Here is a 27,290-nt window from a genome sequence, read left to right on the forward strand (position 1 = left end):
CTGTCAGTGTCGTGTAGTGAGCCTAAGAAGTCAGAATCTGTGGGCGTCGCCCTCCAAGCTGCAGCGTGTGATTAAGGTCCTAATGCATATTTCAACATCCCTGCCGGCTTGATTGTGAGCCGGGTGCTGTGCGTTCCGTTTCGTTCTGCTGGCTTAGCTTTTGGCATTTCGGAGACGGGAGAACAGGTGATATACGACGGAAGATGTCATCTTTAGAATCTCGTGAACTTCATTTCTTTGGCTGTTTTCCAATTCCTGCCATGTTCACATCCATTCTTAGTAAGTCCATGTTAGAGTAATGTACATTGCATCATCATGAAACTTTTACATTGAGACTTATGATAATGACATTTTGAAAGCTATGTAATACAGATAAATCATATTAGAAGCTTTGCAGCTAGCTCATGGCAAATGTATAGCTTTACACAAATTATCAATAGATCATTTTCGCCGGATCAGTGCTAACTCAGGCTCATCTGAAACATATTTTTCAATTCAATGTACTCCCTGCGCTTTCATCATCTTTGTTTTCAGACCAAACTTTTAGCAGCTGAACAACTTGTCAGTTGTTTTATCTATTCAAAAGACGTTTCATAACAGTGAAAGGCTGGATATTTTATGTAGAAGATTATCAACGAAACAGATGATATCATCAACAGAACACTCAATCAATCCCTGAAAACTTATCAAAGTTTAAGCTGCTCATCCCAGCTCAACATGTTTATCCTCTGTTGGAATTGGAAAGTCCATATTGAGAGTAGGGTCTTATCTGTACAGTTCACAACTCGGCCTCGCTACAAAGAAGATTACCTTCCATCCATCTGTAGATCTGATTATGTCAAATAAGATACCTTACTGCTTCAGGCAATATGCCAATTCTTTAGGCCAATTTTTACTGATATTCATCCAAGATTTCAGCCAGCAGTAATGATATACATCTACAGATTTCTCTCTGGCATCAATGTTCCAACTTTCTTACTACAATTAACCACATTTACTATTCTCAGCTTCTTGTCCCTTTTAGTATGTTCATAGGCCTTAGAAAGTTGGTTATGTTACATTTGGTACTTCCAGTCTTATTACATCTTGACATTCTGTGTAGAGCTAGTCAGAATAAGATATTCCACTGACGTGCATGTTGACATTTTGCGGAAGTCAAATGTATTCTCTCAAAGTGACCTCGTCTACACGCTGGCTATCTCTGAGCGTCCTCCCCAGAATCTCATTCCGTTTGCTGTCAGCTTACCATAAAACGTGATCCTTTAATCTCCCTCTCAGGAACCGTTCCATATTACTCTCCTTATCTCCGGACTTTGAAGGAAATTGCCAAGATAATGCCCCCAGATAGAGGGGCGCTTGGCAATTCCAAACATGGACTACAGCCTTGTAGGTTTACCTCTGATCTTTACGTCTGTCGTTTTCTCATCGTGGCATGGCGCGGTAGTCCTTTGTTATCTCTGTTCGCTGCCTCCTCATAAATATACTAACTCAAGGGAACACCCTGTTTTCCTGGGCTATTCTTGGCTCCTCTGATACACCTCTAAGTTTTCCATCACAAAGTCTTCTGAACTTTAAGAGAGCTTTCTTGAACAGCATGTCTTTGCAACTCTTTCCTTCTTTCTATCACTCTTGTTCTACTATAATAGTACACTGCTTAACAACCATACCCATGGCTACCGATACAAGGATATTCTTGATTGACAGTTTTTAATTGAAAATCTTAGTCTTACTACTTTGGAGGAAACAAAGATGTCCGTTGAGACTACATTCTTGAATTACAGTCATCTAAGGCAATTCCATAACTAAAGTTGGAGCATTTTTCTCATCAGTTTTTCACCTCTGATAAAACAAAAACAATGAATTTCATCACTTTAACTCAGAAAGATATCAGTGAGTTGACTGAATAAAGAGACAGGATAAGTTCATTTCTGTTTGGTGACTGAAGTGAAATTGCATTATCATCTCTCCTGTCTTGTGCAATAATGTGATGAAAGCCATTTATGTCTGTATTGAAGATGACACAAGGTGGATGGCATCAATCAGATTTAAGCATAACTACTGAGCTGTAATTGGATTACCCTATCTGTGTACTTCATCAAAGGTGTAATGTAGGTACCATCAAGCATCAGGTATGAACACCATGTTTCATTTGCAACACAAACACTGAAACTGTTTTTTTTTCCACTGGCAAAGTTACAGCTTTTGAAAATTTCAGTTTTCAGTTCAGGCTATGGACAGCCCTGTGTGAGCACGTACATGTACAGTCTTGTATGTATGTGATAACAAGTACAGAAACTCCTAGTCCCTTGGCTGTGTCACCGGCGGCAGGAGATTCTGTAATGTCTGTGGCTGTGTGTTGAGATGGGATCTTACTTGTGCATACCGATATGAGATTACAAATACAGAAATCCCTTGGCTGTCTCATCTCCTCCAGGAATTTCCATAATCTTTGTTGTCTAGTGTTTCCCCTGACCATGACTGGCATCTCCCACTAACTTAGTTAAACTGTAAATGCATTTAAGTTTGCATGGTTTTAATTTCGCGCTAAGGGGAAAATGGAGTGTTTGTGGTGGTTTTAAGTTCACGGCAGTGCTATTGTCACATACTGCTACAGTATTGGACATAAATGTTCGCAGTGGTTTTATGTGAAACGGTCGCCGCGAAAACCATGAACATAAAACCACCAACATTTCTGCATTTAGTTCAGTTCCCATAGGTAATCTCTTGGCTTTGCATCCTTTAACAAAACCTCACCTGCTCGAGGAGTTGGCGTAACCTCTGCAGCTGCGCCTCCAGCTGCCTGTTGTGGTCCTCCAGGATCTGCATGCGCGCCTCCAGGCGGCCCTTGTGCTGCCGAAGCAGCTTCGCCTCCGCAATCAGCTCGTTGTCGCGGTTCACCTCCGACTTCGGCTCGGCCTGCGGCGACGGCTGCTGCTGCTTCTGGATTTTCAACCGCTCATACTCCATTTGTAAATTTCTGCAGCAAAAATTGGAGAATTCCATCATTAAGGTTTCTTCCACCCTTGAATTTTTCATAATCGAAGGATAGACCTGGAGTTAACTTTCTCCAATCAAAGTGTGACAGCCACGTATAGATCGTTACCTTCTGTCCATCATTTTAGCAGTTTGGTCAATAAGTAGCTTTAGCAACATACATTGTACAACTTCAGCTGGAAGGCATATTTGACGGTCACATTTTGTAAACAATTTGTCCATCATCTTTGAAGGGGGGACAGGGTAATAATTTTATCATCAATGGTGTAGCTTCAAAGTTTGACATTTTCCACAAATACGGACTACCTACATGTTGTGTATACATGTATATGTAATAGTGTCTTTTCTCAGAAAATCTAATAAACCTTATCTTCATATTGCCTACTAGTCCCATGGTGTTCCCACAGCTCACCTATTTTCCTCCTCCAGGTCCTTAATCATCGCTTCCAGCTCTGCTCGCTGCTCCTGGTCGATGGCCACCACGATCTGAGCTGGGCTCTTTGGCTGTGGGGGGAAAAATCGAGAAAAATGTTACAAAACACCAGAAGTTTAGCTCAACAGGCAGGATTTTGTGTTAGGAATAACACCAACATTTGTTAAGGTTGATGAGAGTGGATAATTATGTGTGTCTATCTCTGGTGTGGTCATTAAGGGTAAAATGGCCAACTTTCTGTGGATTATTGGGTACTTTGAGATTTTAAAGATATCATGATGATCATTATCCCATCGAGCCTCCTATAGTAAGTGTGATGAGCTCCTCCCTTGCAAATACTTTAATCTTCTCCACGTATATCATCCAAAAGCCTTCTTTTGCAACTGTAATGAGCTGTTAGTTTCCAAAAGATTTCTCCCTGCAATTACTTTCATCTCCTGCAACAATCTAGAAGCTCCTTTAGCAAATCTAACGAGTGGCAAGTTTCATAAAGATCCCTTCTCTGTAATTATTCTACAGGATCTAGCAAGAACCCCTGCCAGGCCTATTACACTTACATTTCTTAATGATGGTTCCCACATAGAAAGTGGGAATCTTGTCTGTTTCAAGCAGTCTGAATTATCTCTTTGCAGAGAATCAAAAATAGAGGGGGCAATCTAAAACTCATTAGCTACTGAAGATGGAGAACAGTCTACATGCAAGTTACTTTACTTCCTTCTTATCAGAGAGGTTACAAATTATGGTCTAAATTTATCCTTGCAAGACTGCCACTGGGATTAATCTAATTGCACATGCTGTACGCATATCCTGCAAATGAAAGGATAGGTGCAGCATATTTCACTGAAGATATAATCACTGAATTGGAGGTGTCGTGATGAACGTTATTGTATCAGTGAGCAGAAATTGGAAAGACCTTCCTTCTTGCATAGCAAATTTCATTTCCGGGCAGTTAATCCAGTTAGGCGCTCTCCCTATTGACATTTCAATGTGAGAAAGTGCTTGCAAATCATTTGCAGAGTGACACATTTTCAGATATCCTTATTGAGTGTTTCACAAATATACTACCATTAGTTTGCATTAATCTGTGCATACTGTATGATGGAAACGTTGCTAGATTTTTACACTCATCGCTTGGGATCTTGCCAATGCCCCAAAGATGTTATAGATTGGATGAAAATGACTCTTCCCGTATTGGCCGCCTACTACTAACAAAGACATACAAGGGAATGTTAATGACCCCATATCATTGGCCACCTGCCTTCAAATTGTAGTGTTCTTTTACTTGTTACTGCTGAGAACATGTGATGTAGGCCGACTTCCTTCTTGTAAAACAGATAAGCGACAGACCATATATCATTGGTTTAGCAAAGATGAGAGTTTATGATGACACATGGATGCCAATGCTGTTTATTAAGTGCCAGGGGCAGTCCCGATACATTTCACACAAATCCACCTTTACAATGACGAATACACGGCAATATCGCGTAGCCGCGTCGCTTCATTTCCACAGGCTTTACAAATCCTGTCATCTATCTTTGCCTTGGTCGATACCATCGGTGAATACTGGATGGATTTCTGCTCCTATTGTGTGAATTGGCAGGGACATATTCCCCTGTTGCTACACAGGAAATGAGATCTGTCCAAACTTCAGGGTGAATAGCAGGGGATATTGAATAGTGAGCGGATCACGTTAATTCTATAATTGCTTACAAGCTACCCCTTAATTTCAAGACATTGGAAACTCAGGAAAAGGTTATGTTTCATTTAGAATTGTTGTAATGTTGCCTAGGCACAGTGCAATAGCAAACTTACAGGGAATGAACAAATATAGAAAACAATATCAAGAACGTAATGTAATGGGGAGTTCGGAAAATCTAATCCATTTTGATGTTTTGCTGAATGTACATTTAATTCTAAAATGTCAAATGATAGATTGTGTTTCAATCTATATCACGACATATTTTTTTCTCTAACATTTATTTCAGTCAACATTATTTTGTGTCACATTTATTCATTTGAAATTGATAAGCTTGTCTAAACTCTAGAAATACTGATGCAAACACAGAGATGTCAGAAGAAGTAGAGACTCACCACTCCTGAGTCTCCTCCCAGACTCTGGCAATACTGCTGGATCAGTGTGTGCTCGTCCTCCCTGTGGTAACAACATACCGGAATGGGTGAGATTGTGGGATAAGGCCACACCAATTTAATTTCTTGGTTAACGGATTTTTATTTTCCAAAAAAAAAAGATTTATAAAAAAAATCATGACTTCTGTTTTCATGATTTTTTTTTTCTAAGTTTTTTTTTTTAAATAAAAATCCGTTAACCAAGAAATTAAATTGGTGTGGCCTAAGGGAAGTACAAATTCATGGTTACTTGATAATCCGTCATGTACCATTAATTTGTATGGACACTGGTAAGGTAAGAGTGTTAAGATTCAAGTACAAATGTCTAAATCTGGGTCTAAACCAGCTCTACATGTACTTAGCAAACCCTCACTTAGTAAGCCACATCATACAGGTTTTACTCTCTTTTATAACAGTAATATTACTGACATAGAACTTGCACAAAAAAGGCACTGCAAAGTGCAATCTCGTTTTACTTGTCAGTAGTGTAGTCATCAATGAAACATTATTAGTCCTTGCTGACAAATGTAATGGTCTTCATTTCACCCTTGCTCTGCTTGCTGTAGCATCGCAAAACTTAGTGACGTTGAGTTACAAGAACTCTATTTCAGAAGCATACTCCATCATAACCTGCATTGATGTACATTTGTGCTCCAAAGTGCACACTAACATTACACAGCGTGGTACAATCACCAGGAGTAAATGTCTACAGCACACATTGAAAGGCCTGCTGTTATGTAGCACTTCCGAAGGGAGCAATAAGGGGATAGCCAGATAAAACAAAGCTTTGCATGACTATCATGGTAGAGAAGAAAAAGCCATTACAATGGGAGAACTCCACCTCATGAAAGAAAGGAAATGGTCGGGAGCAGATTACAACTGATGGGCAATCAGTTATCTCCATAGGTTAATGCACAGGAGCGGGCAACCCTTTTAACCCCTTACAAACACCTGACGTGAATGTAGAGTTTGGGAGGGGGGAAAACAGGGAATGAAGACAACGCCATCTATGCAAGTGTGGCACAGTTTAAAGTATTTCTGTAAACCAAAAAACGCAGGCTGTACATTTGCACATCAAGCAAACAGTCCAACCTGTGCAAGTGACCACCTCTACATAAGGATCGTTGTTGGTCCCTTAGATAATCTTTCCCATTGACACAAGCATTAACAGTGACCACCTGTCCACATTGACTGGCTTTTGTTGGTCCCCTCAATGCTCTTCTTGGGCAGTTTTGACTGTATTATTAGTGTATACCACATAGGTCATTAAGTTGAAGTCCAGAAATCAACTGATTCAAAAATCCTTACTGTTGGTCAATGATTAGCCTTCTAGAGAAGCACTGAAAGATAGTCTAATGGTAGTTTCTACCAAGGAGGTTAACCTCCTTGTTTCTACCTATGCCAATTCCAGTGGTTTGTTGTAGTAGGCTGTTCTGTATCAGAAAGAACTCACTAATTTAGTTGGCATTTGAGGAATCCGCTACTGGTTGTCGACTCATTGAGTATAAATAATTGAGTGGTAATTGGTCCACGAATACAGCAAGAAATTCAAGGTCAACATCATAATTAAGGCTTAATTGTTTCATGATCAAAACAGGAGTTTACTGGTGTGGAAGCTTTAAAAAAGATAGTCCAAATACATTGTGTATCTCAAGAGCATCTTGTAGGCAGTTAAATGGCAAATCTTTGCATCGATTTTTCCAACAACCTTCTTTAGTTTCATCCTTTCCTATCAAAATTGATATACAGCTTTTATTCCAAGCCTTTCGTGAAGTCAGCTTAATTCCTTTTGTTCCTTACGAGTGCATACTAAAAATACTACTGCCTGCATCAGTCCCAAGGACATTTTCCTAACAGTCGGTCCCAAAGGAGCCGTAACATAAAAACAACATCTGTTCCAGAAATCTCTTGGTCACAAAAAGAGCTGGAGGATTAGGTACATGAAAAATCTATGAATCTGATATCAAGACTTACATGTCTGAAGAACTGCTCATGCTGTTCATACTCTGTTCTACTTCAGCCAACCTGAAACAACAACAAAAAGGAAGAAATGTCAAATGTGTGTGATACACCTTACACAACAAGCAATCAATAGGTGGCAATTATTCAGAGGATGCAAGTCTAAGGAGGCAATGACGTCTTTACAATACAGGTACGCGTGCTATGTTTGCGTTTCTCGCGACCACAAGACGCTGCGCTGTCATGGGAACACTGACGTACGTACAGATTGTCCCGAAGATCTCCGTGGCTCGCCGTGCTACAGCTGAAGTGAGAATGGCCTGATAGTCACATGCTCCTTGCTGATCAACACATCTATCTTGCTCCCCAGTCGTCAGAGTCGCGTGTAATTGAATTTTATATGTGGCCCGGTGATGTATATGACCATATGCCCTGCTCAGCAGCCCGTATTGGCCAACATCACTCATGCCAACAATGACAATTTTCTACCTCATGCAATTTCACATTGTGTCTTAATCTTGATGTCAAAAAGTGTCAAAGCTACAAAAACATCCAATTAATCTTTTACACACATATCAGATGCAAATAAATTAATCATGATTTGTAGCTGGCATTAATGTGCAAAGTATGCAATTATGACAAAATTTGGGAATTGAAAAAAAAAGCATCAATATTGGATTTGCAACATGCAAATACCTGGGGGGATTAACATAAAATTCCCAATAACCACATGTTAAGGTTAGCCTGGATATTGACAAAACTAACAAGTATTGCAAGACACACCAATACACTGATACCAAATGAAAATCTTACACAGAAAAGTATCTCATCTCTACCTGTTGTTTCATGTACTTGTATGTTGCAAACTATGATCGTATGAATGCGTCATACAGGGTCCTGCTGTGAGCGCCAATATCTTTCCTTAAGACCCCGGCTCCTGTACATAATTAACTGCCACGTTTCTCAATCAACTAGGACTCAGATGAGTAATCCTAACACAGATTTCAGACTCAAAGTTTCGCTGCAAGTTTTTTCACGGCAGATTGCTCTTTTGAGGGAGCACTCCAGTTGAGACAGTGTGCGTCAATGTTCCAGTACAGAGCACAGAGGGAATTACGGAACACCCGAGGGAGATACTACTGGGTAGGAATTCAGACATGAACATTACTGGAATTACTTTCGGTCATCTATAGTGAGAGACTAATTGTATTGCGCAGGCTTTTATTCCTGGTAAATGCGTTATCAGTTTTAACAGGATTTGCACCATTTTGCCAACACAAGGGCAGTTAATTTTTTTGAGAGGGATGGATTTAAGGGCGAAGAAGAAGAGGTGATTAATTACGATGTTTTATTGCACAGGCTTTTATTACCAGTAAATGTATTATCAGTTTTAACAGGATTTGCACCATTTTGCCAACACAAGAACAGTGGACTGTCTGATGTTTTTGGAGAAGGATGGATTTTGGGAGGACGAAGTGGAGGTGATTAATTACGATGTTTGTCGGCGGGTTGATGGGCTATTCATTACTGTTAATCTGGGTGATGGATTATATGGGGTTACGTTGTTGCCGCGGCGTACGGAGTTAGCATGCACCGCGTAACGTACGACCTCTGCAACGTGACCTCTATCATTGCCTCATTTGCATTCAGGAGAGACAGCGCATTCGCCAGCCATTCTGAACCGCAAAATCCACACCAAATGTCAGACGGCGGTGCATTTGCAAGAACGGAAAAGCTTTTCCAAATCCGCAGGAATATGTCCCAGTGACTGAGACCCTGTAGCAGAATGTTATCGGCCTGAGATCGGGAACACGGAAGGTTTCCTGCTCTGGACGCTGCCTGAGCTCCATGACTCACATCTTGTTCACCCTACAAATCAATCGATCACCCTTCCACCGGAGGGCCGGCTTGATTACTAATTGACATGGGGGGACGGAGGGGGTAATAAAACCGGGGAAATTGTGGCTGGATCTTTCAGGAAGGGGTGCTTCTGGTGTTTAACATAACTCTGGGCATTACCTTGAGCTACATATTCTACACACATATTGACCCAGATCTTTTATAGTTAAATCAATATCAAGAACACAACAATTCTAACTTAGTATTCTAGTATTCTGTGCAAAATGTATTCGATATCTTGGCTTAATACTTATATGCAGTAGGTTTTTGTTTAAATGCCCTGTAGTCAATTCTACATATTTATGTCTTTGCCACCTGGGCCATTGTGATAGCTCCAAGGTTGTCAGTTAACATATGTTGTATTCCAAACTCCAGGCAAACGACTACAATGGAAATGAAGGTAAGATAAGACGTACCTGCTGGCGTAAAGCTCCAGCCGGCTATGCATGTCCTGAGAAACGGCCTGCTGCGGCGAGGACGACGGCCTGAAACAACCGGGAAAGAGACGACGTCTTAGCTTCTCCAGCACCATTTCTAACGGATTTACCTCACGCGACACGACCTGTCCCACAACGTAGCCCCCTTACTAAATCCTCCCCAACACCGTACCGCGAATTCCCAACGCAGCCTTAAACACAGCGCAGGTTTAGAGGCGATGTAAACGCGGACTAAATTTCCCCGTGGTCAAGAAGCTCTTGCAGTAGGAGGACTAACTGCGGGCTATTACTTGCATACAAGCAATCACTGTACATATGGCAGTAAATCTTTTGTATGCTCGGAGTAACATGAATCACTATAAAAGACACATGATTAGATTACCAAGGAACACGTGCTGGGAATTCGATCCGTTTTTCTGATAACACAAAAGAGCGAGGAGAGAATGCATGCATGCCAAGAGTGGGCGAACAGAACCATGACTCAGCCACATGGCACACATCTCTTGTGCTACAAACTTCAGAAAATGCCAGAAAATTTTTTCCCCAAAAAATAGGAAGCAGGTGAATTTGTTTGAAGAAGAGTCAAGACAGCAAGAAAGAAGTGAGGTCAAGAATATTAAAACAAAAGAGGAGGATCCCTTACACAAGGCATGTACGACCCCATGGTTGTCTCTGAGGGTCCACAAGGGCCGATGGTACGAGGGATAAGATTTCAGAGTTATATACCCTCCTCAGTCTCCCTCATTGGTCGTGGGGCATTGATTTTAATCACACGCCCACCCACCCGCGAACTCGGAACGTGAGGCGCCTGCATGGAATGGTTTTACGGCAATGACAATTGCCGCCGCCCGGGGTGATTGATCTTACAGATGCCTCTTCCCTGCCAGCGCACACTGATTAGAGGAGCGAGCAACGCTCCAGTCCCTACCATTAACCAATAGGATCCTCTGAATTATGCATGAGAATGATTGGCGTCTTTCTTTATTGCCGGTGAGACAGCATGTCTGCTATGGCTTCTCCTTCCCTTTGCAGTTTTAATGAGCTAACGTTGGTGAGAACTCTCCAGGGGGGGGGGGATAAAATATTCAGTCATCAAGCCAAAATGGCAGCCACTAACAGTCTGTCATGGATTGGCATCCCTGTCAGAATGGCTGGTTTATGACATTTAATGAAGCACTGTTGCATCGTAGCACTACATGTACATGAAGACCTGACTCCTACATACATGTATTCCTACTTTGTATGCATGACAAGTAGGTGTTTTCTTGTAAGCAGTACATCTTTTAAAGAAGTTTTGGTTTCAACTCTATCTACAACGCATATACGAAATTAATCAAGCAAATAGATGTTTCAGATAGCATCTGCTATCTTTCATCAGTCGCTGAGATCCATTGCTTAATCTATTTTGTATCATGTTCTACTTGGATGTCTAACCTTCAACCAAATATAGCTACAATGTTTTGTCTCTTTTTGTAAGCAGTAGTCTTATAGAAAGTTTTCCTTCTGGACATGTCTACATGTATTGTAGTTTTCTTTAAACTCTCATTTGAAAGTTCAGAAAGTCATTTTGGAAACTAAAAATCAATGAAATTTCCAAGCAGTTTGGAGTGAGGACCGTTGGTCTGCTAACCCTGTAAATGTTACGACGGAAGTATGGTGCGTTACAAACGACCCTTGCTCTATCCCCAGCACAAGATCCATCCAGGCATCATACTCTGCGTAATTGGATCACAAGACAGGGGTGAGGGGAGTCATCTCCACCTGTGGAGGGGAAAATTGCCAATCCGGGGCTGAGGGAAATGTACCGGAGATTTCACAACATCTCCGCAAGAAGGAAATGACCTGGGAAAGGAAACTGTGGACATCTATTTCTCAACCTGGATTCAAAAGCTGTAAATTTCACAAGGCAAAATGTGTTCCCACCACAGTTGAAGGAATTCTTTCTTGAGTTGACTTCTCTTAATAACCAAATTCCAGCTTTCACAACATATCAGTAACTAGGGATTGACCCAGGAAAGAAAACTGTGGGCGGTTATACTAAAAATGCCTCCACTTAGATTTTAAAGCTAAGGCTTATGGAGGCAAAACGTGTTCCCACCACAATTCCTGGTGAAGTTATTCTTTACTGCCAAAATAACCAATACAAACTACCCCTTCCTGTCAGAACACTTCTGCATAGAGAACGATTTATTGATTGTTGCTTGTGTGATTTGTATGTATGTGGTACATAAGACCCATCTGACATTGATATAATTTGAACTCAGTTGAATCAATAGTGTTCAATAGTCAGTTTGAAGTGCAGATATCAAACTCAATCAAAAGAACTGAACAGTGTGATTATTTGTATATGTTTGGAAGAAACAAAAAATCTATTTGTTTGGAAGAAAAAAGAAAGAAAAGAAGTTCCTTAAGTGCTTAAGTTTCTTGTTCTTCTTCTGTAACTCTGTATAACACAGACAACGTTAACCATATCAACTGAGCAGGGAAAGGCAGTCTTTTTTCCCCTTCCCAGTCCGAACAGCTGAAAGCAGAAGGCTTCATATCGTGGATATTGACAATGCCTTCAGGGAAATATTTGACACACTTTATTCAGCCAGTAATAGTTAACGCCAGGAGGCACCTGTCTGGAGGATTTTACCAGATTCTATTACCCACAATTCCCCAAGGCTTCCTGGCACCGAGGAAAGATCAAATCTCCGATAGCAGAGGAGACTTTTCGGCCTACTGCGCATCTGAACAAATTTGCAATCAGTCCAACTTAAGTGCATTTTGGAGCTCATTGTCCTTTCCAATGTTCTCCATGTATTGAGTGTATTGGAGTTTGCATTATGTTCTTTCAGTTTACATTGCAGCCTGAGGCAGTACACCCACCATGATATCTCTTGAGACATGTACTGCACTCTGCTAACTAAATATTCCATTGGTAAATGCCTCGTGGGACGCTCCAGAGAGTAGATGCATTAGACCCTGTAATTGTGGGCCACAATACGTGATACCCAAACAGGATTAGCTTTTCAGACTTAGCAAATAGAGGATTTAGGAGACATAATCTCCTTTCTGTGGATTGTGAAGACTTTGGGAGTTTTAGATAGTCTGAGAGTCTGTCACAAATTAGAAGCTTTTTTGTAAAGCTCCAAGACACGATACCCAAATAGGATTTGCTTTTCAGACTTAGTGCATAGGGAGAGGAATTAGAAGGGTATATATTATATAATTCATTTTCTGTGGATTAGAAAGACAGGGAGGTTTTGATATCTCCAGAGTCTATATATACTGTACCAAAAGCCTTGCTTTTCTTGGTTAAGTTCCAAGACATATGGTACACCACTATCTCCTTTTTTTTAGTAGTAGTAGTCATCATCATTCCAGGGTGTAGTAGTAGTAGTAGTCATATCTAAAAGTTCGAAATTGTGAAAATTTTCTTCAGTATGCTGAAGAGGATTGTTAGGGTGACTTAGACTTGATAGTGCAAATTCTAGATTGTGAAGCTACAATATCAATGCCTTTTCTTTCTAGTGGTGGAATGTGTTTCCTACTAAACAGACTTACTGCCGCTCTTCTATATGAAGTTCTCGGGGAGGTTCTTCTCTGTCTGGTGTTTCTGGTGTTACTTGTTCGTATCGCCACAGTACCAAAGGACTGTAGGTTTGGGGGGAGGGGGGGATAACATTCAGGAATACATAGGATAGTGGAGGAGAGTCAGAGAAATACAGAAAACAATGGAAATACTATGAAGACTGCCAGAAAAGGAAATTACAAGGGATTGAAAATAGGAGTCGATCGGTAAGGGATAAATTCAAATAAGCCAAAGAAGCTGAAATTCCATCTCTCAAAAAGCAGAACTTTACAAAAAGACTCCTGCAAAGTAACATATTTTCACAACAATTCATATTCTGCAAAGAAAAGGGGTACAATAAATAACTAAACATGATAAAGGGGAGGGATGGGAAATGACAATGTATCCTAGAAGCTCTGGTCATGTTGGGTCTCATCCTTACGTTTCAAGGTTGTCTCCCTCTAACACGGTCTGCACCGGAAGGTACCCCAGTCGGGGGTGTTTTTTCAAGGATTTCTTGGACCTGAACTTGTTGCGGACGACCTTGGCGAAGTCCCGCACATCCTCCCCTGAGGTCGTCTGAGGAGAAGACAAGAAAATCACAACACTGCGGACTGGACGGACGGAAAATAATCCACTCAATTACAGCACTGATGTTAATGATCACAGAAGTGGAGGATTTACATTCTGTAACATAATCTAAGCATAATTCAGTCACAATCTCAGTAATAACAGACACATATGATATCACAAGAATGTTTATATCAATTATATAGAATTACAGTAATAAGAGACCGGGAGGCTTAAGGTAAACTTATGATAAATCAATAATATATATATCACATTGTACATGCATGACTTGGCATGGTTTTATATATGCAGTAATCTCATTTGATAGAACAGGGTTTTACACTAAGCGAAAGTAAAACACACATGCATGTGCGTGTGTCATGAATTTTTTTTATACACCACATGATTATGATGATTGTTTGTCAAGCACAATCAGATCACAAGTTCAAAATAAGTTTCCAATATTGCAGTATCTTTTCAAATCTTAAGTGATTGCGTTAGTACAGAAGTTTGTATACATGTTTGTTTGGTCCTATTCGTGCCTAGGATTCGAACACAAAAGTCAGCAAGCTATCCTTTTTCTTTCTCTAGTAACATTTGAAGTACGTATATATATACAAGGATGGGTTGCTGTCCCTTCATAGTGGTAAAAAAAAAGAGACTCACAGCTGTACAGTACTCCTGCATGGGGTGGGACAGCTTGTGTCCCTTGGCTTTCCTGCCCGACAGGAAACAGCTCTGGCACATGTCAAAGTTGAAGCACCTCAAACAGCGATACCTGCGAGTAACAAAAACACAACAGGAGCTTGATCAGAAATAAAATGGTAACAGCACATAAAATGGTGACAGCACGGTGTCATATAACAAGAAAACACACTGTCAGTTATCTTACTGATTACTCTGAACTTATCACATGGTCATGAACTGGCTGCCTTTACAAATTTCCAATTCTAGTCTTACATGTAGATAGAGACAGGTTCTTCTTACAGTCATTACACGCTCAGCAGTGAGCAGCTCTACCTATCAATTTATGGGAAAACTGCAGCTTGACTCGCCAAGCAAAATCACAACAGCTCTACCTGTCAATCTATGGAAGAACTGCAGCTCCAAAGAAGTCTTCTGTAAAAATGAAAACTATACATTTCTATCAACAAAGAATGAGGCCACACCAATTCAATTTGTTGGTTCTTGGACATTTTCATGTATCATTTTAGCAAAAGGATGTCATGAAAAAATAAAAACATAAGGAAGACTACATTTTGTAGCTCCTGACTCCATTAATTTGCTCCCTGAAACTGTGTGCACCAAAGTATAGACTTTGCCCCTGGAGTCTGTTTTCATATTGATAATAAATATTCCAATCTAGCATTATTTTCTTATATACGAAAACCATGAAATTAAATTGGTGCGGCCTTAATAGGAAAAAAGATATTTCTTGCTTACCTAAATCCTACAATTGGGTATTCTTTACAGATATTGCACTTGGCCTGGTGTTTGGCCGTCTCAGCTGCGGCTAGCCTGTGCAGGACAGGTAACCACACCATGGACTGGGGCTCCTGCTTCATCCAGTCCAGGAAATGGGCCGCCTCGATCTCAGGCTTCCCGCCCGCCCGCTCGAAGCAGCTGCGCACGCTGGGCTCGATATTGCTCCCGCCAAACGACGCAATCTCACCTAGCTGACGAGGAACCTGGAGGAAAAAACAAACTTTATGACTCAGCAAATCTCTCTAACATTTTTCAAGTAGAAAAGACCAATGTTTCCACACGTAATTTTGTTTTTCCAAAACTGCTTTCCTTACATACATGTAGCTGCATAAATGGTGAAGCAGATATCTCAGGTTTGCGAACACTATAAGAATGCACAATTTGTGCAATCCTGTGAGATACCCACCTCACCAACTATCTATGTTCAACATTTAGATACAGTAATCCTACTTGAGTGATAAGTCTCAGCTCTCTGTTTCTCAATTTCCAATTTACATGCATCATATCTCATCAAGATGAAAATGTCAAGCCCTGATTCTTTTCTAAGATAGTACAGCAGGACTGTAATAGACAAGTGTGAAGCAGACCTCACCTGTATTAGATCATGCAGCAGTAACCCCAGCTTTCTCTGGTCGGCAAATCCTGTGGCCTCTGCTATCAACCTGAAGTTGACTGGAGACGAAAAAAGAAATTCTTTCAAAATAAATCTAAAAATTATGACACATTTTCTTGATTATTCTGTACGATGAAATTAAGTGTTGGCTACATTAAAATTTGTATTTCTCTATGCTGAAGAATGAAGTTGGGATACTCACATCTGTACTTGTCCTCGAGATGCGCTCTACAGAGAGAGATGATCCCCACCTTGAACGATAGCACCCTGATCTTCCCACTCCTACCCCTGAAAAAGGAGAGCAACAATGTCAAAACTGTGAGAGACTACATAGTTGCAACATCTATCACAACTGCCATTTCTTGACGTCAACAAACATTCGTTAGGAATGAAACTAAGTCAAATATCACCTTCCTTCCATGCATATAACACAGGTCACTTTGCATCTTCATAAACACTTGAGAGTTAATTTGGAGATTCAAATCTTAAGCCTAATATTTCAACCTGTTTCTTACTGCTTTGCAGTGTATTAGGTAAATTTACTGAGCATTTTCCCTCTATATGATGATGCTTTTACCACTTTCAGAACTTAATAGCAGAAATGTCCATGAGTGCATCTCCCACTTACGTATCATACACGTTGAGTAACCAGTTGAGGCACATGTCTACGCAGAGCGGCACGTTGACCAGGTTGCCGTGGTCCTGCTCCAGATTGTCGTAGATCGTGGTCAGACAGTTGATGATCTCGATCACGTCCATCAGACGGTCGTTCTGGCCTCGCAGACCGTGCTGGTCAAAGGCATCAATGGCGTTGTTCATGCTTAGCAAGTCCACTGTTTGGGATAAAGGGACAACAGGAAGTTAGACCATGCTTACTTACACCTTACTTTGTACTGTGGTCTCTAACCCTGTTTTCCTGGGGGGCCATAGGGACACTGCATTGCATAGCTATACAGAAACCCAGACAAATGTAGAAAACAACTGCTACTGTATTTGCACATGCAAAGATGATGGGGGTGAATTTTCTACTGGAGACTTCCTACATGATGTCTTAAGTTGCACAGCCACAGTTCTTGGAATATTTGGTAACTTGTAGAGCTCATGTGTATCAGCAAACATCACGGTCACTGACTAAAATGTATCGAAGAATATTGAAAGTAGCACTAGTCACAGGAGGAAAGACTTACAACATAGAGCCTTCTGTAACCTCCTGAGTTTCATGGCTGTGCGGTAGGCTGAGAATCTGACGTCATTCAGGTCAGCTGGAAAAAATTATATCATGACATTAAATGTTAGGAAGGGTAACTAAGAAAAATGTACAAACTATACTTTTATTTGATATTCAGTTGCGAAGAATATGAAACAATTGCAAGATCTTTAAAACTGTGTTAGCTATCATAATCTTCAACAACAAATTGTGCATCAGCATTGCCTGATTGCAAATTTGTACAAAGCAGTTCAGCAGAGACATCTAGTGAGGCGTAAGAAAACTGCAGTTCACGAGTCCCTACCTAATGATTGGAAGAGTTCTGTCATCTTGGGGTGGTCCCAGCTGGTTGTTTCTGTAGTGTGGCTGCGAGAACAAACACGAAACCAACAGGTTAAGACAAACATACAGGAAAGAATAACATGCAACATCCTGGTTTCCAGATGGAACATACTTGTATTGAGGACACAGATTTTAAGCAGCTGTTTGCCAAACTGTTTTACGCTACTTGTGTCTGTGACAAGTCAAAGCCTTCAGGGTGTATAGTACAGGGAATCTAAATCTAGATCTATGTTTTTGGCTTTGAGCACCTTATTCGAGTAAAACGTCCAAAGGACAATATGAAATACTGCTAGAACAACACTTTTGCATCACTCTTTGTGTGGGCATTATTCTCAAGGAAAAAGACAAGCCTGTAACCGTTATAACCTTTATTTGGATTTGGAACTTCGATGATAAATATTGTGTTAAAAAGCCTAACATTCTCTGGATATCGATCCCTTGGTCTGCTGCCTAGCCTGGTACCAATACAAATTTGGTACTGGAAGGCTTCTTCAGCAGGGAAGAGGTTAAACAGTAAGGAAAGACTTACTTGATGTAGTATGGCACCTTGTTGGCAGCTACTGCCCTTTCCCAGGTTCCTTCCACAGAGGCTAGAAAAGAGAAAAACCATCATTCAGTATCAATAGTTACAGATCCAATTTGCACTTTCATGTGTTCTCCTATCTTCAACCATAGGCAACACACAAATTCTGGCACTATGATCTAGACCCAGGGCCAGCAAGCAGCATCCATTGCGTAAAGAATGGTTAACTTGTCAAGCAGAATAAAGTGACTATCAGATACCAGTAACACACTTACAGTAAATATGTAGGTAAGCCATATTAGCCCCTGACCTCAGCTCCCCTAACCCGGCAATCCTAAATGAGTGTGAGAATTCCCTTGTCTCCACTTCTAATAGACAATAATGCTAATGGCGCCGAATTAGCATCTTACAAGGTAGCAGATGGGAAAGCTTATCACACTCTGACCTAAATACCAATTACTGTGCTAATCACATTACGTGTGAAGGTAGAACTGAACAGAGCTGCACAGGTGGACTGTATCCACACAACACAGGTCGTAGTAAACAAATGGTCTTTATAACACCTGTTCGTTCCTTTTGTTAACCATTAGGAGTTAGAAAACTACATGTGGTTTAGGGAAAAAACAGAAGCAAACCATATATTGATCAAATATTGATCCTTCTTCTTTCATTTAGTTTCTCTACTCTTTTATCTAACTAATTTTCCATTTCATTTGAAGATGGTGATTAATTGAAAATCCAGTGAAGAGAGACACATGAATTTAATCTAATCTTACAGAATTAGTCCCTGCAGTTGTAAAGCATGGTACAAACATTTAAGAACAAAACTATTATTCATTTGTTATACTGAACATTATTTCAAAAGGTGAGCTAGCATCTTAGTCAGATTAATTTCTCTGTACATATCAACACCAGGAATAAGCTGATGGTTTTCATATAGTTCCAAGTTTGCCCAAATATTCTTTTTATTTTTATTTTTAGCTTTTCCTATAGCACACCCTGTACATAGATTATACCTAACAATTAACGAAAAATTTAGTCAGCATCTGTTAGCTCAGTTTCTCTGTACATATCAACACCAGTGGGTTGATGGATGTCATGCATGGTGACGTTATAGGGCTCAGTTTGGCCTAATTAGCCTCCTGACCAGTCACACCAAACACACAGGTGGGCACGGCCTGGGAACTGGTGTTGACAAACATCCAACATACCGTTTGGGCAACTTCTGAGAAACGACTTCCAGATGTACAACGTAGTGTGGTATATATACTCTCTATATAGACTGTAAGTTGCTTTGAATCGTAACTGTTGACTGGTGTTCAGCTCACAATTCAGTTTTGGTTGTCACAAACACTTTTGGGCTTAACCTTTTTATGCCTGTGAGGAAACAGGACAGTTGAACAAGAGCTATGCAGGTACACTGTCTATATATATATATATATATATATCTATCAGCATTTGGTTGGGGGATTACTGGTTCTGAAGAACTGACAGAAAACTGGATAATGAGTGAGTGCAGATTAAGATATATGTGGTGTACATGTTTGTTACTACAAGTGTCCCCAATTTCTAATAAAGGTCTACTATTTTAAACAATCCACAAAACCTATAATGTAAAAAAAATGGATTTTTCAGAAAACATAGGAGATTTCCCTGCTTCTAGCCAGTTCTGTTACAGCCTTGGTATCTACAGTATGGTTAATGAGCACTCTGTCTCTTCTGCAGTTATGATTAAACATGCAGGCATGCCAGCTAATTGCCCTGTCTGGGGCCCTGCCTTGATAACAGATATGTGCCACCGTGCCATCACTCTTCCACTCATTAAATGCACTTTTCGTACAGGAGATATAGCTGGTAAATTCTACTGTATGCCAATGGTAGGAATTCATCATTATTTCACAATTGGTATTCGACAGTGAGGCATAGCTGTACATGAATATTTCCATCTGAAGTACACGTATTTACATTTGGGTACATCCAACCATACCTTTGAGTAAAATGGAATTAAACCACAAAATCGGGGGTAGATGTAGGAGGTACGAACTACTATTATGGATGAATTTTAGCAAGTAAAATATCTAAAGCTCGTTCAACTGAAACTGAAACACTTTTGACTGCAAATGTCAAATGGATAGCCAAGAAATCACCATTTAGACCTAATGTCTTTAGTATGCAATACAGTATATATACATATATACATATCCCACCTGGCTGTTGAAATGGAAAGAAATCCTATTTACCTTACCGAACTGTATAAAAAATCGCTCCACCCTGTCTGGAACTACTTTTTGTAACAGAATGAGACTGGGTTGGGGAGACAGGTAACTACCGAACAGGAAGCGACAGGGTGTTTCTGACTGAATACCCCCGGGGTATCTTTCCAGTACTTACACACAGACAATACTGGCCTGACGGGGGATCTAAGTAAAGAGAAACTTTCAACTTCTCCTGGGTGTCCTAGATTTTGGTACATTTTAGTGAGCAGTCTGATCCACTGATTGAATAAAATGTCAATAAAACAATACTTCTTACAACTTCCTAACTTGTAACCAATGCTAGAGTAGAGGCTGTTCTATATTGATTATTTGTTTAAGGGTGACCCTGAGGTCATATTACATAAAAGAAGTGACAATAACTAGGTTTCCCAGTGAAAACTTGTACACACGCACACACATACAAAGTGTTTGAGATCTGATGTTAATGAATGTCTTGTTTTTGCTTTCCTACATATCAAAATACACAAGTAACTTGCCAGTGGGTAAAAAATCTTATCATTCTTGACAATGGCATTCCTAACTACATACCAAGTGCCATTAGAATTCATCCCCAGTCCTTGTTACATGCAATGCCATCAACAAACCAATGGCACCCTAGATTCTAATACTCTTTGATGGAGGTAATAAAATAAATGAGCCCCCTCACTAGACAGTAGGTGTTATGAGTTGGATCTCAAGTCCCTTAGTTCTACAGTGTCCTCTTAATTAGGGCTAGTTCAGTTTAATAGCCTCAGGTGAGTTAGACAACCTTGACTTTACCATGTACATGTATGCAATACATCAACCGAATGAATAAATAATACACCACATAAAAGGTGTTGAGTTTGGTTTCAAGTCCCTAAGTTCTACAATGTCCTATTCATTCAATTGAATAGGGCACATTCAGTGTAATAGCCTCATGTGAGTTGGACAACCCTGGCTTTATAATGTACATGTATGCAATACTTTAGCCAAACCAATAAATAATACACCAGGCAAATAGTGTTAAGAGTAGGGTCTTAAGTCCCTAATCCCTGCTGTCCTCTTTACAAGGGCTAGTTTTCAGTTTCAGTCCAATTGTTTAGCCAGACCAATAGATCTCAAGTCTAGACAGTGACCTTAGAGTTGGACTAACCTTGACTGTACAATGTACATGTATGCAATCCTTGCAATTGAACCAATAAATATGTAGGACACTCAAGACAGGATATGTTGTGAGTTGGGTCTCAAGTTCCTCTACTGTCCTCTTAATTAGGGCAAGACAAAGGTAATAACCTACAACTTATTAGTCAACCCTGACTGTATCATGAACTAAAACAATTAAGAGAAATCTGTCCACTCAAAAGACAGGAAGTGTTGTGAGTTGGGTCCAAAATTGACAAAAGTCCCTAAATTCTACCGTCTTCTAGGGCTAGGGCTGTGTAATACTAGTAAACTCAAGCTATAGTTGTACAACCCTAGCTGTACAATGTGCATGCAGGCAATGCTAATGCCAGTGATAAATACATTAAGATAAATGTGAGGACAGGAAGTGTTGTGAGTTGGGTCCAAAGTCACTGAGCACTATTGTGCTTTTGAGTCTTTACTAGGGCTAGTGTAATAGCCTAGAATGGACTAGTTTGGCAACCCTGCCGGCATAAACTACATGTACAATGTATATGTACCTGTGACGTCTGTAATTGAACCTATAGCTAGTTAAAATACAAAAGTCTACTCACTAGACAGGAAGTGTTGTGAGTTGGGTCCGAAGTCCCTGAGCGCCTCCTCCAGCTGCTTGAGCCTGTCCTGTGCGGACACCTGCAGCAGCCGCCAGCGCGTGTTCAGGTCCTCCAACCTGTAGGGCAGGATCCACAGGTTAATCCTGATCCGCACAGTCTCATTGTGCGGCGCGTACGGACACCGATACCCCACCCACCCGCTGGGAAATACAGTGTAATCCGACATGGTAACATACCTGCCGACAGTCGAGCGAGCGGAGAAGCATCGACGTGGTGCGCGCTCGGGACCTGTTAGAAGATTGGTCAATTTGTGAAGGGATTATGGGGGGCTTTGGACGAACGGACGCGTGGGGACAATCAAGCTATCAGGCATCCCAAAAATCCTTAATCAAACGGGGTCAAACATTACAACTCTGGGAGCATCCTCGGGCCGTCCGGGAAGGTCCTTCTCCAACGTTTTGACCTCTTCACCCTCTAATTTGGTCCGGAGAACGGGCTTATTAATTTTGGGGGGGATAAGTGGAAAAGAGACATGTTGCCCTTACTAATAGGCCGTATGACCTACATAAAGGATATCAACCTGCACGAATTAGATCATTGGCTGGCCTGGCTATCTTTAGACATGATTAAAGATTTACCAGTAAAGTGTCTTAAATCTATCCCTATTTCTATTCAACTCATGTAGGGGAGCCAGGCCATAGAATGTACAGTGACTTTTAAAGCGGCTGTAAACTGAGTAGGTCTGAACCCAGGTTAGAGGACACTCAATTTTACTTAGTGTCAAAACTAAATTTGCCATCATCAGACTCTCTTTGTGGAATTAGAAGGTTTTTACATACCACTTTTCAGCCAAGATACTTAGTACCAAAATGCAAATCCCACAGTACATTTTGTATAGAGTTCTAATAGCTTTCTATCAAAATTAGCAGTAAACTGTTCAACAAATAACAGAGACTATACTTCTGTCATTGTCTTGGATTTTAAGGGTTTTATTTTTTGCACTTCCGTGTTCAACGTTAGTAAGGCTGTGAGATTGGCTTATTGGAAGAAGGAAGAAAAAGAAACCTATCAGACTGCAAACTGTCGGGTCGTGTGGCGCAATGGTAGCGTGTTGGACTCAGAACCAAGCGGTCCTGGGTTCAAATCCTACTATGTCACCTATCTTGTGCCCTTGGGAAAGGCACTTTATACGACTTTCCCAACATGCTACAATGGTCGTCATCACGACCGTGGGCATTAAAGGCAAGAAAAAGAAAAGAAAGAAACGGCTGTCTGCAAAAGCTGATCAGTTATAAGTTTGCAGTCCAATGGGTTTCATTTTTTGCACTTTCTTGTTTGTGTTTAGCTTGTATTTTTCCATTTTGCCTAAGGTTGCCAAGATTGTAAGATTGATCTACAAGAAGCAGAAGTGCAAGGAACTGGTTGTTTCCAAGGGTTCATTTGTCAAAAGTTTGCAGTCCGATGGGTTTCATCTTTTGCACTTCCTTGCTGCTAATAAGTTAAATCTTTTGTTTCCTTTTTGCCAAGGTTTGCAAGGCTGTAAGATCAGCTTATTGGAAGCAGAAAAAATTGACTGTTTCCCAGGGATGATTGGTAAAAAGTTTGCAGTCTGATGGATTTTATTTTTTGCACTTCCTCACTTACATGTACATTTCTTTTGTATGCATTTGTCCTCTTTGCCCATGGTTGGCAAGGCTATAAGATCGGCATATTGGAAGCAGAAAGAGAAGGAATCGGCTGTTTGCCAGGCCTGATTAACCAGGAGCGATCCAGGTCCATCTCCGGGCCCCAACATGGCCACCAATTAAACCCCTGTTCCTAGAATGGGGTCGACATGCCCTTACTATTGATTAGTGGGCAGCAATCACCACTCAGCCAACTGGAACTATAATCTTTTATTTATGCTGCACATTTGCTGCTTAATGGTCACCCTGCCCGCCGTGTGTTTCAAAACCGCCGAACACCGGAAGATTAATTATTAATCCAATTACCGCAAGGATTCCGGCTACCACTTGAAGTGAGCGATGAAAATTTCACGATAGTTCACGGTATTTGCATAGGTGGCAAGTGAGAACCTAGTACCGGAAAAGGCAGCATGCAAATTTAATGTAGCTCTTTCAAAAGAGAATATTGAATCTGACCTGTAGCAGGGATAACACATTGATTGGAGGTGAACCATGAAAATGCACAGACGAAAGCCCTAGTCAGGCGAGCAAAGTAATTTTCTCGTGCACAGACACAAGACCCAAGGATGTAGTTGAAATCTATCCAGTTAGTTCAAGTTGGGTGAGAATTGTTCACTTGAAGATCTGAATATAACAGGAGTCGGAAATTTTTGAGCTTTTTTACAAAATAGTCAACAAAACTAGATGAAAATTGATTATGATGTCCATTTAAGTTTGCCTGAATGCTGGTCTACATGTACATAAGATAATGTGACTGTATACATGTTGTAAATCTCAAGTGATTATCAGTTACACAGGTAATTTTGAGCCTCTTAAACTCTTTGCTGTTCCTGTCATGCTTAGCCAACAAATGCGTCTAGCTTACATGTATGCATCTTTGAGAACACAGTATTCTATCTTACAAAAACACCATCTTCTACGAACTAATCATTTCAATGTACCTTTATCCAATGCAATTTCCTTTATCAGTAGAGATGGTAAATAAAGACTTTGCTAAGCAGTTTTTAAAGTCAACCTACCTGTTAAGGTTGGAGCTGGACAGTTGGACGTCCATAGGTGGGAAACTGTTGGCCAGGTTATTGGTGTAGTCCACGTTGTTCTGGATGGGTGCTATCTGTGCCTGGAATGCCTGAAACACACAATTCAGCCATTCAGACATCATAGCTTGAGTTGAGTTTATGGTGATCCACTTTTATCTTGCCTTTAGCAAGCTATTCTTCCAGTGTTCTTAGGTACCTAAATGTACGTGAATAAACTAAAGAGTACATCAGAGGTTCTGCATAATGTTCTGTATAATCTAGCTGTTCCTTATTGTCACCTTTCCTTTCACAGAAATGACTCCTTAGTTTGTGCTTTGATCTTAAGGAAACTGCCAATGTGAAATGTAGTACAAGAGGTCTTACCAAAACAGCAACGTCCAAGAAGGCAAAAATGAAGATAAAGACGAGTTGAGTGCATTATTATGTCATGTACAATACTTGGATGGAATTTTACATGTTCACAAAATTCACTCCAAGAGTAATAGTCGAAGTGAAACTCATCATCAAGTAATATCTTTGTGTAATATATATAAAGCAAAATTTTTTACAGACCTTGAAAATTAAACATATTTTCATTTATGAGACTTTATGACTGTTCAAGTTGATGCTGAAGGATTACACATTGTATCACATGAAAGGAGGAATTTGGAACTTGCTGCGAACCTTGACGTCGTCGATCTGATCCTGTAGGTTGTCGATGATGAGGTCTCCGACTGGCAGCCATGACGCCTTCAGCGTCTCCCCTTCGTGCAGCTTTCCGCTCAGGTCGTTCATCGCGTCGTGCAGCTGGCGCAACTTCTGCGGGGAAAAAAAGGAAGACGAAGGTGATAAATATCGTTCAGAACTATCGGTACACAATGAAGGTCAGGAATTTTATCGGAGAAACGGGTGCTTGAGAACTAACACCTCAGCGTTGCCTATCTCTTAACGATCGCAGTTCCACGTACTAATGGCGGCTATTTGGACGCGTGCCGAGAGCCTTATTACTGCACTTCATGATGGGAAACTTCCATCTATAACCAGCCAATGTCAGACAGCTTTTGTTCACAGCCCTCAAGGAGAGGCGACGTTAATTTAACTCCAACAATTTCCGACGATTAATTGATGTTTGCTGCAAAATTACTCCTCCGGGTACGCAGGAAATATTCAGGGAGCAACACATCATTTCAATAGAGGGAAGGTTATAGAATTATCCTTCAGTGTTCAACTGTTGAAAACCCCATGGTAATAAATTCTAAGTACCAAAATCAGATTTGGTGTTGCAAAACTGTGTGTTGGAATGTATGGAAACCTGACAGTCAATAAACAAAATGAGCTATCCAAAGATCGACTGGGACTACAACGTTTTTATTGATCTTCAATCGAATTTCCTTATCCACTTGTGTTCTGCACATGGTAGGTCATGAGGAGGGTAAGTACCCCGAGCTATAAACGACAACACCGGTGGGTATTGTATCCTCCCATTACCACGTCAGGGCTCGAAATTCATTTTTTGGGCATAGGTGCACTGGTGCAACCTAAAAACTTGGGTGAAAAGGAAAAAAGTTTGGGTGCACCTATACACCTAATTACAAAGTGTTACTGTTTCTTTTAAGAGCTTGAATCTATAATTCTATATTCAAAAATTTAATGTAAAAATAATACAAAAAAGCTATTTTTTCAACACTAAAATGTCATGATTATGTTGTATATTAGTGAACAATAGTACCTAATGTGCGGAACCCTACACACGCCACTGGACCCACAGTCAAGAATTACTCGCAAAGCTCCAAATTAGAGTGAACAAAAAATGTATTTTAGGCCCTGCACATGCCACTGCATATGCAGCAGAGAGGCACAACAAAGCAGCAATAACACCTATCACCAAATTATGATCAATATGATTAATGAATAGATCGTAAACCATTCTTAAGTGTCTTTACGCATGAATGGATTTCAGGCAAGGGAGCACTTTAAGGAATGACAATGTATCAAACCTCCCCTATATCACAGGACTCCACTAATGCACTAGGAGGGCATTCTTAGTCCCCGCAGGTGCATACCTGGTCTATAACAGTTCTCAAGTGATACACTTCAGCAATTCATGACTGTTAAGAGTATACATGTTTATCATTTCAAATGGGAGCACCATGCACAGCTGGCAATTTCAAAACATTTCACCAGGGATTTCAAAACATTTCACCAGGGATAGGGGGAAATTCTACACAAAGAAATAATCCCCACAATCCAATTTTGTAGAAAAAAAGAAGAAGCATCATCCATTATAAAAAAAGTCACATCTCCCTCCTCTTATCATATATGGCTATCCCCTACATCACCCCAATATCATATGCTGCTGCTTAGCTGGAGAGAAGGATGGTTAAAGCCGCCATTTGGCAGAATTTCAATCTACAGGTCACCTTGGCTGAATGCAGCAGGTTCTGCTACAGACTCCGTAGGCTGTGAGA

General features: G+C 40.6%; 1 protein-coding gene across 4 annotated transcripts in view; it reads right to left on the reverse strand.

Annotated features, from left to right (window-relative positions):
- Positions 1-27,290, reverse strand: part of LOC136436161 (dystrophin-like) — a 229,422-nt gene that overhangs the window by 10,551 nt on the left and 191,581 nt on the right. For all 4 annotated transcript variants that reach the window (XM_066429949.1, XM_066429963.1, XM_066429956.1 and 1 more), the window contains 18 exons: positions 25,507-25,641; positions 24,823-24,932; positions 22,119-22,234; positions 18,152-18,212; positions 17,585-17,646; positions 17,261-17,335; positions 16,702-16,906; positions 16,276-16,361; positions 16,053-16,132; positions 15,419-15,663; positions 14,642-14,753; positions 13,848-13,984; positions 13,399-13,488; positions 9,829-9,897; positions 7,529-7,579; positions 5,519-5,579; positions 3,407-3,498; positions 2,755-2,977 (listed from right to left, as the gene is read on the reverse strand). In XM_066429949.1, the coding sequence (XP_066286046.1) occupies positions 2,755-2,977; positions 3,407-3,498; positions 5,519-5,579; positions 7,529-7,579; positions 9,829-9,897; positions 13,399-13,488; positions 13,848-13,984; positions 14,642-14,753; positions 15,419-15,663; positions 16,053-16,132; positions 16,276-16,361; positions 16,702-16,906; positions 17,261-17,335; positions 17,585-17,646; positions 18,152-18,212; positions 22,119-22,234; positions 24,823-24,932; positions 25,507-25,641 (2,010 nt within the window). The remainder of the gene's footprint in view (positions 1-2,754; positions 2,978-3,406; positions 3,499-5,518; positions 5,580-7,528; positions 7,580-9,828; positions 9,898-13,398; positions 13,489-13,847; positions 13,985-14,641; positions 14,754-15,418; positions 15,664-16,052; positions 16,133-16,275; positions 16,362-16,701; positions 16,907-17,260; positions 17,336-17,584; positions 17,647-18,151; positions 18,213-22,118; positions 22,235-24,822; positions 24,933-25,506; positions 25,642-27,290) is intronic.

Source organism: Branchiostoma lanceolatum, chromosome 1 (genome assembly GCF_035083965.1).
Source record: "Branchiostoma lanceolatum isolate klBraLanc5 chromosome 1, klBraLanc5.hap2, whole genome shotgun sequence".
Lineage (NCBI taxonomy): Eukaryota > Metazoa > Chordata > Leptocardii > Amphioxiformes > Branchiostomatidae > Branchiostoma > Branchiostoma lanceolatum.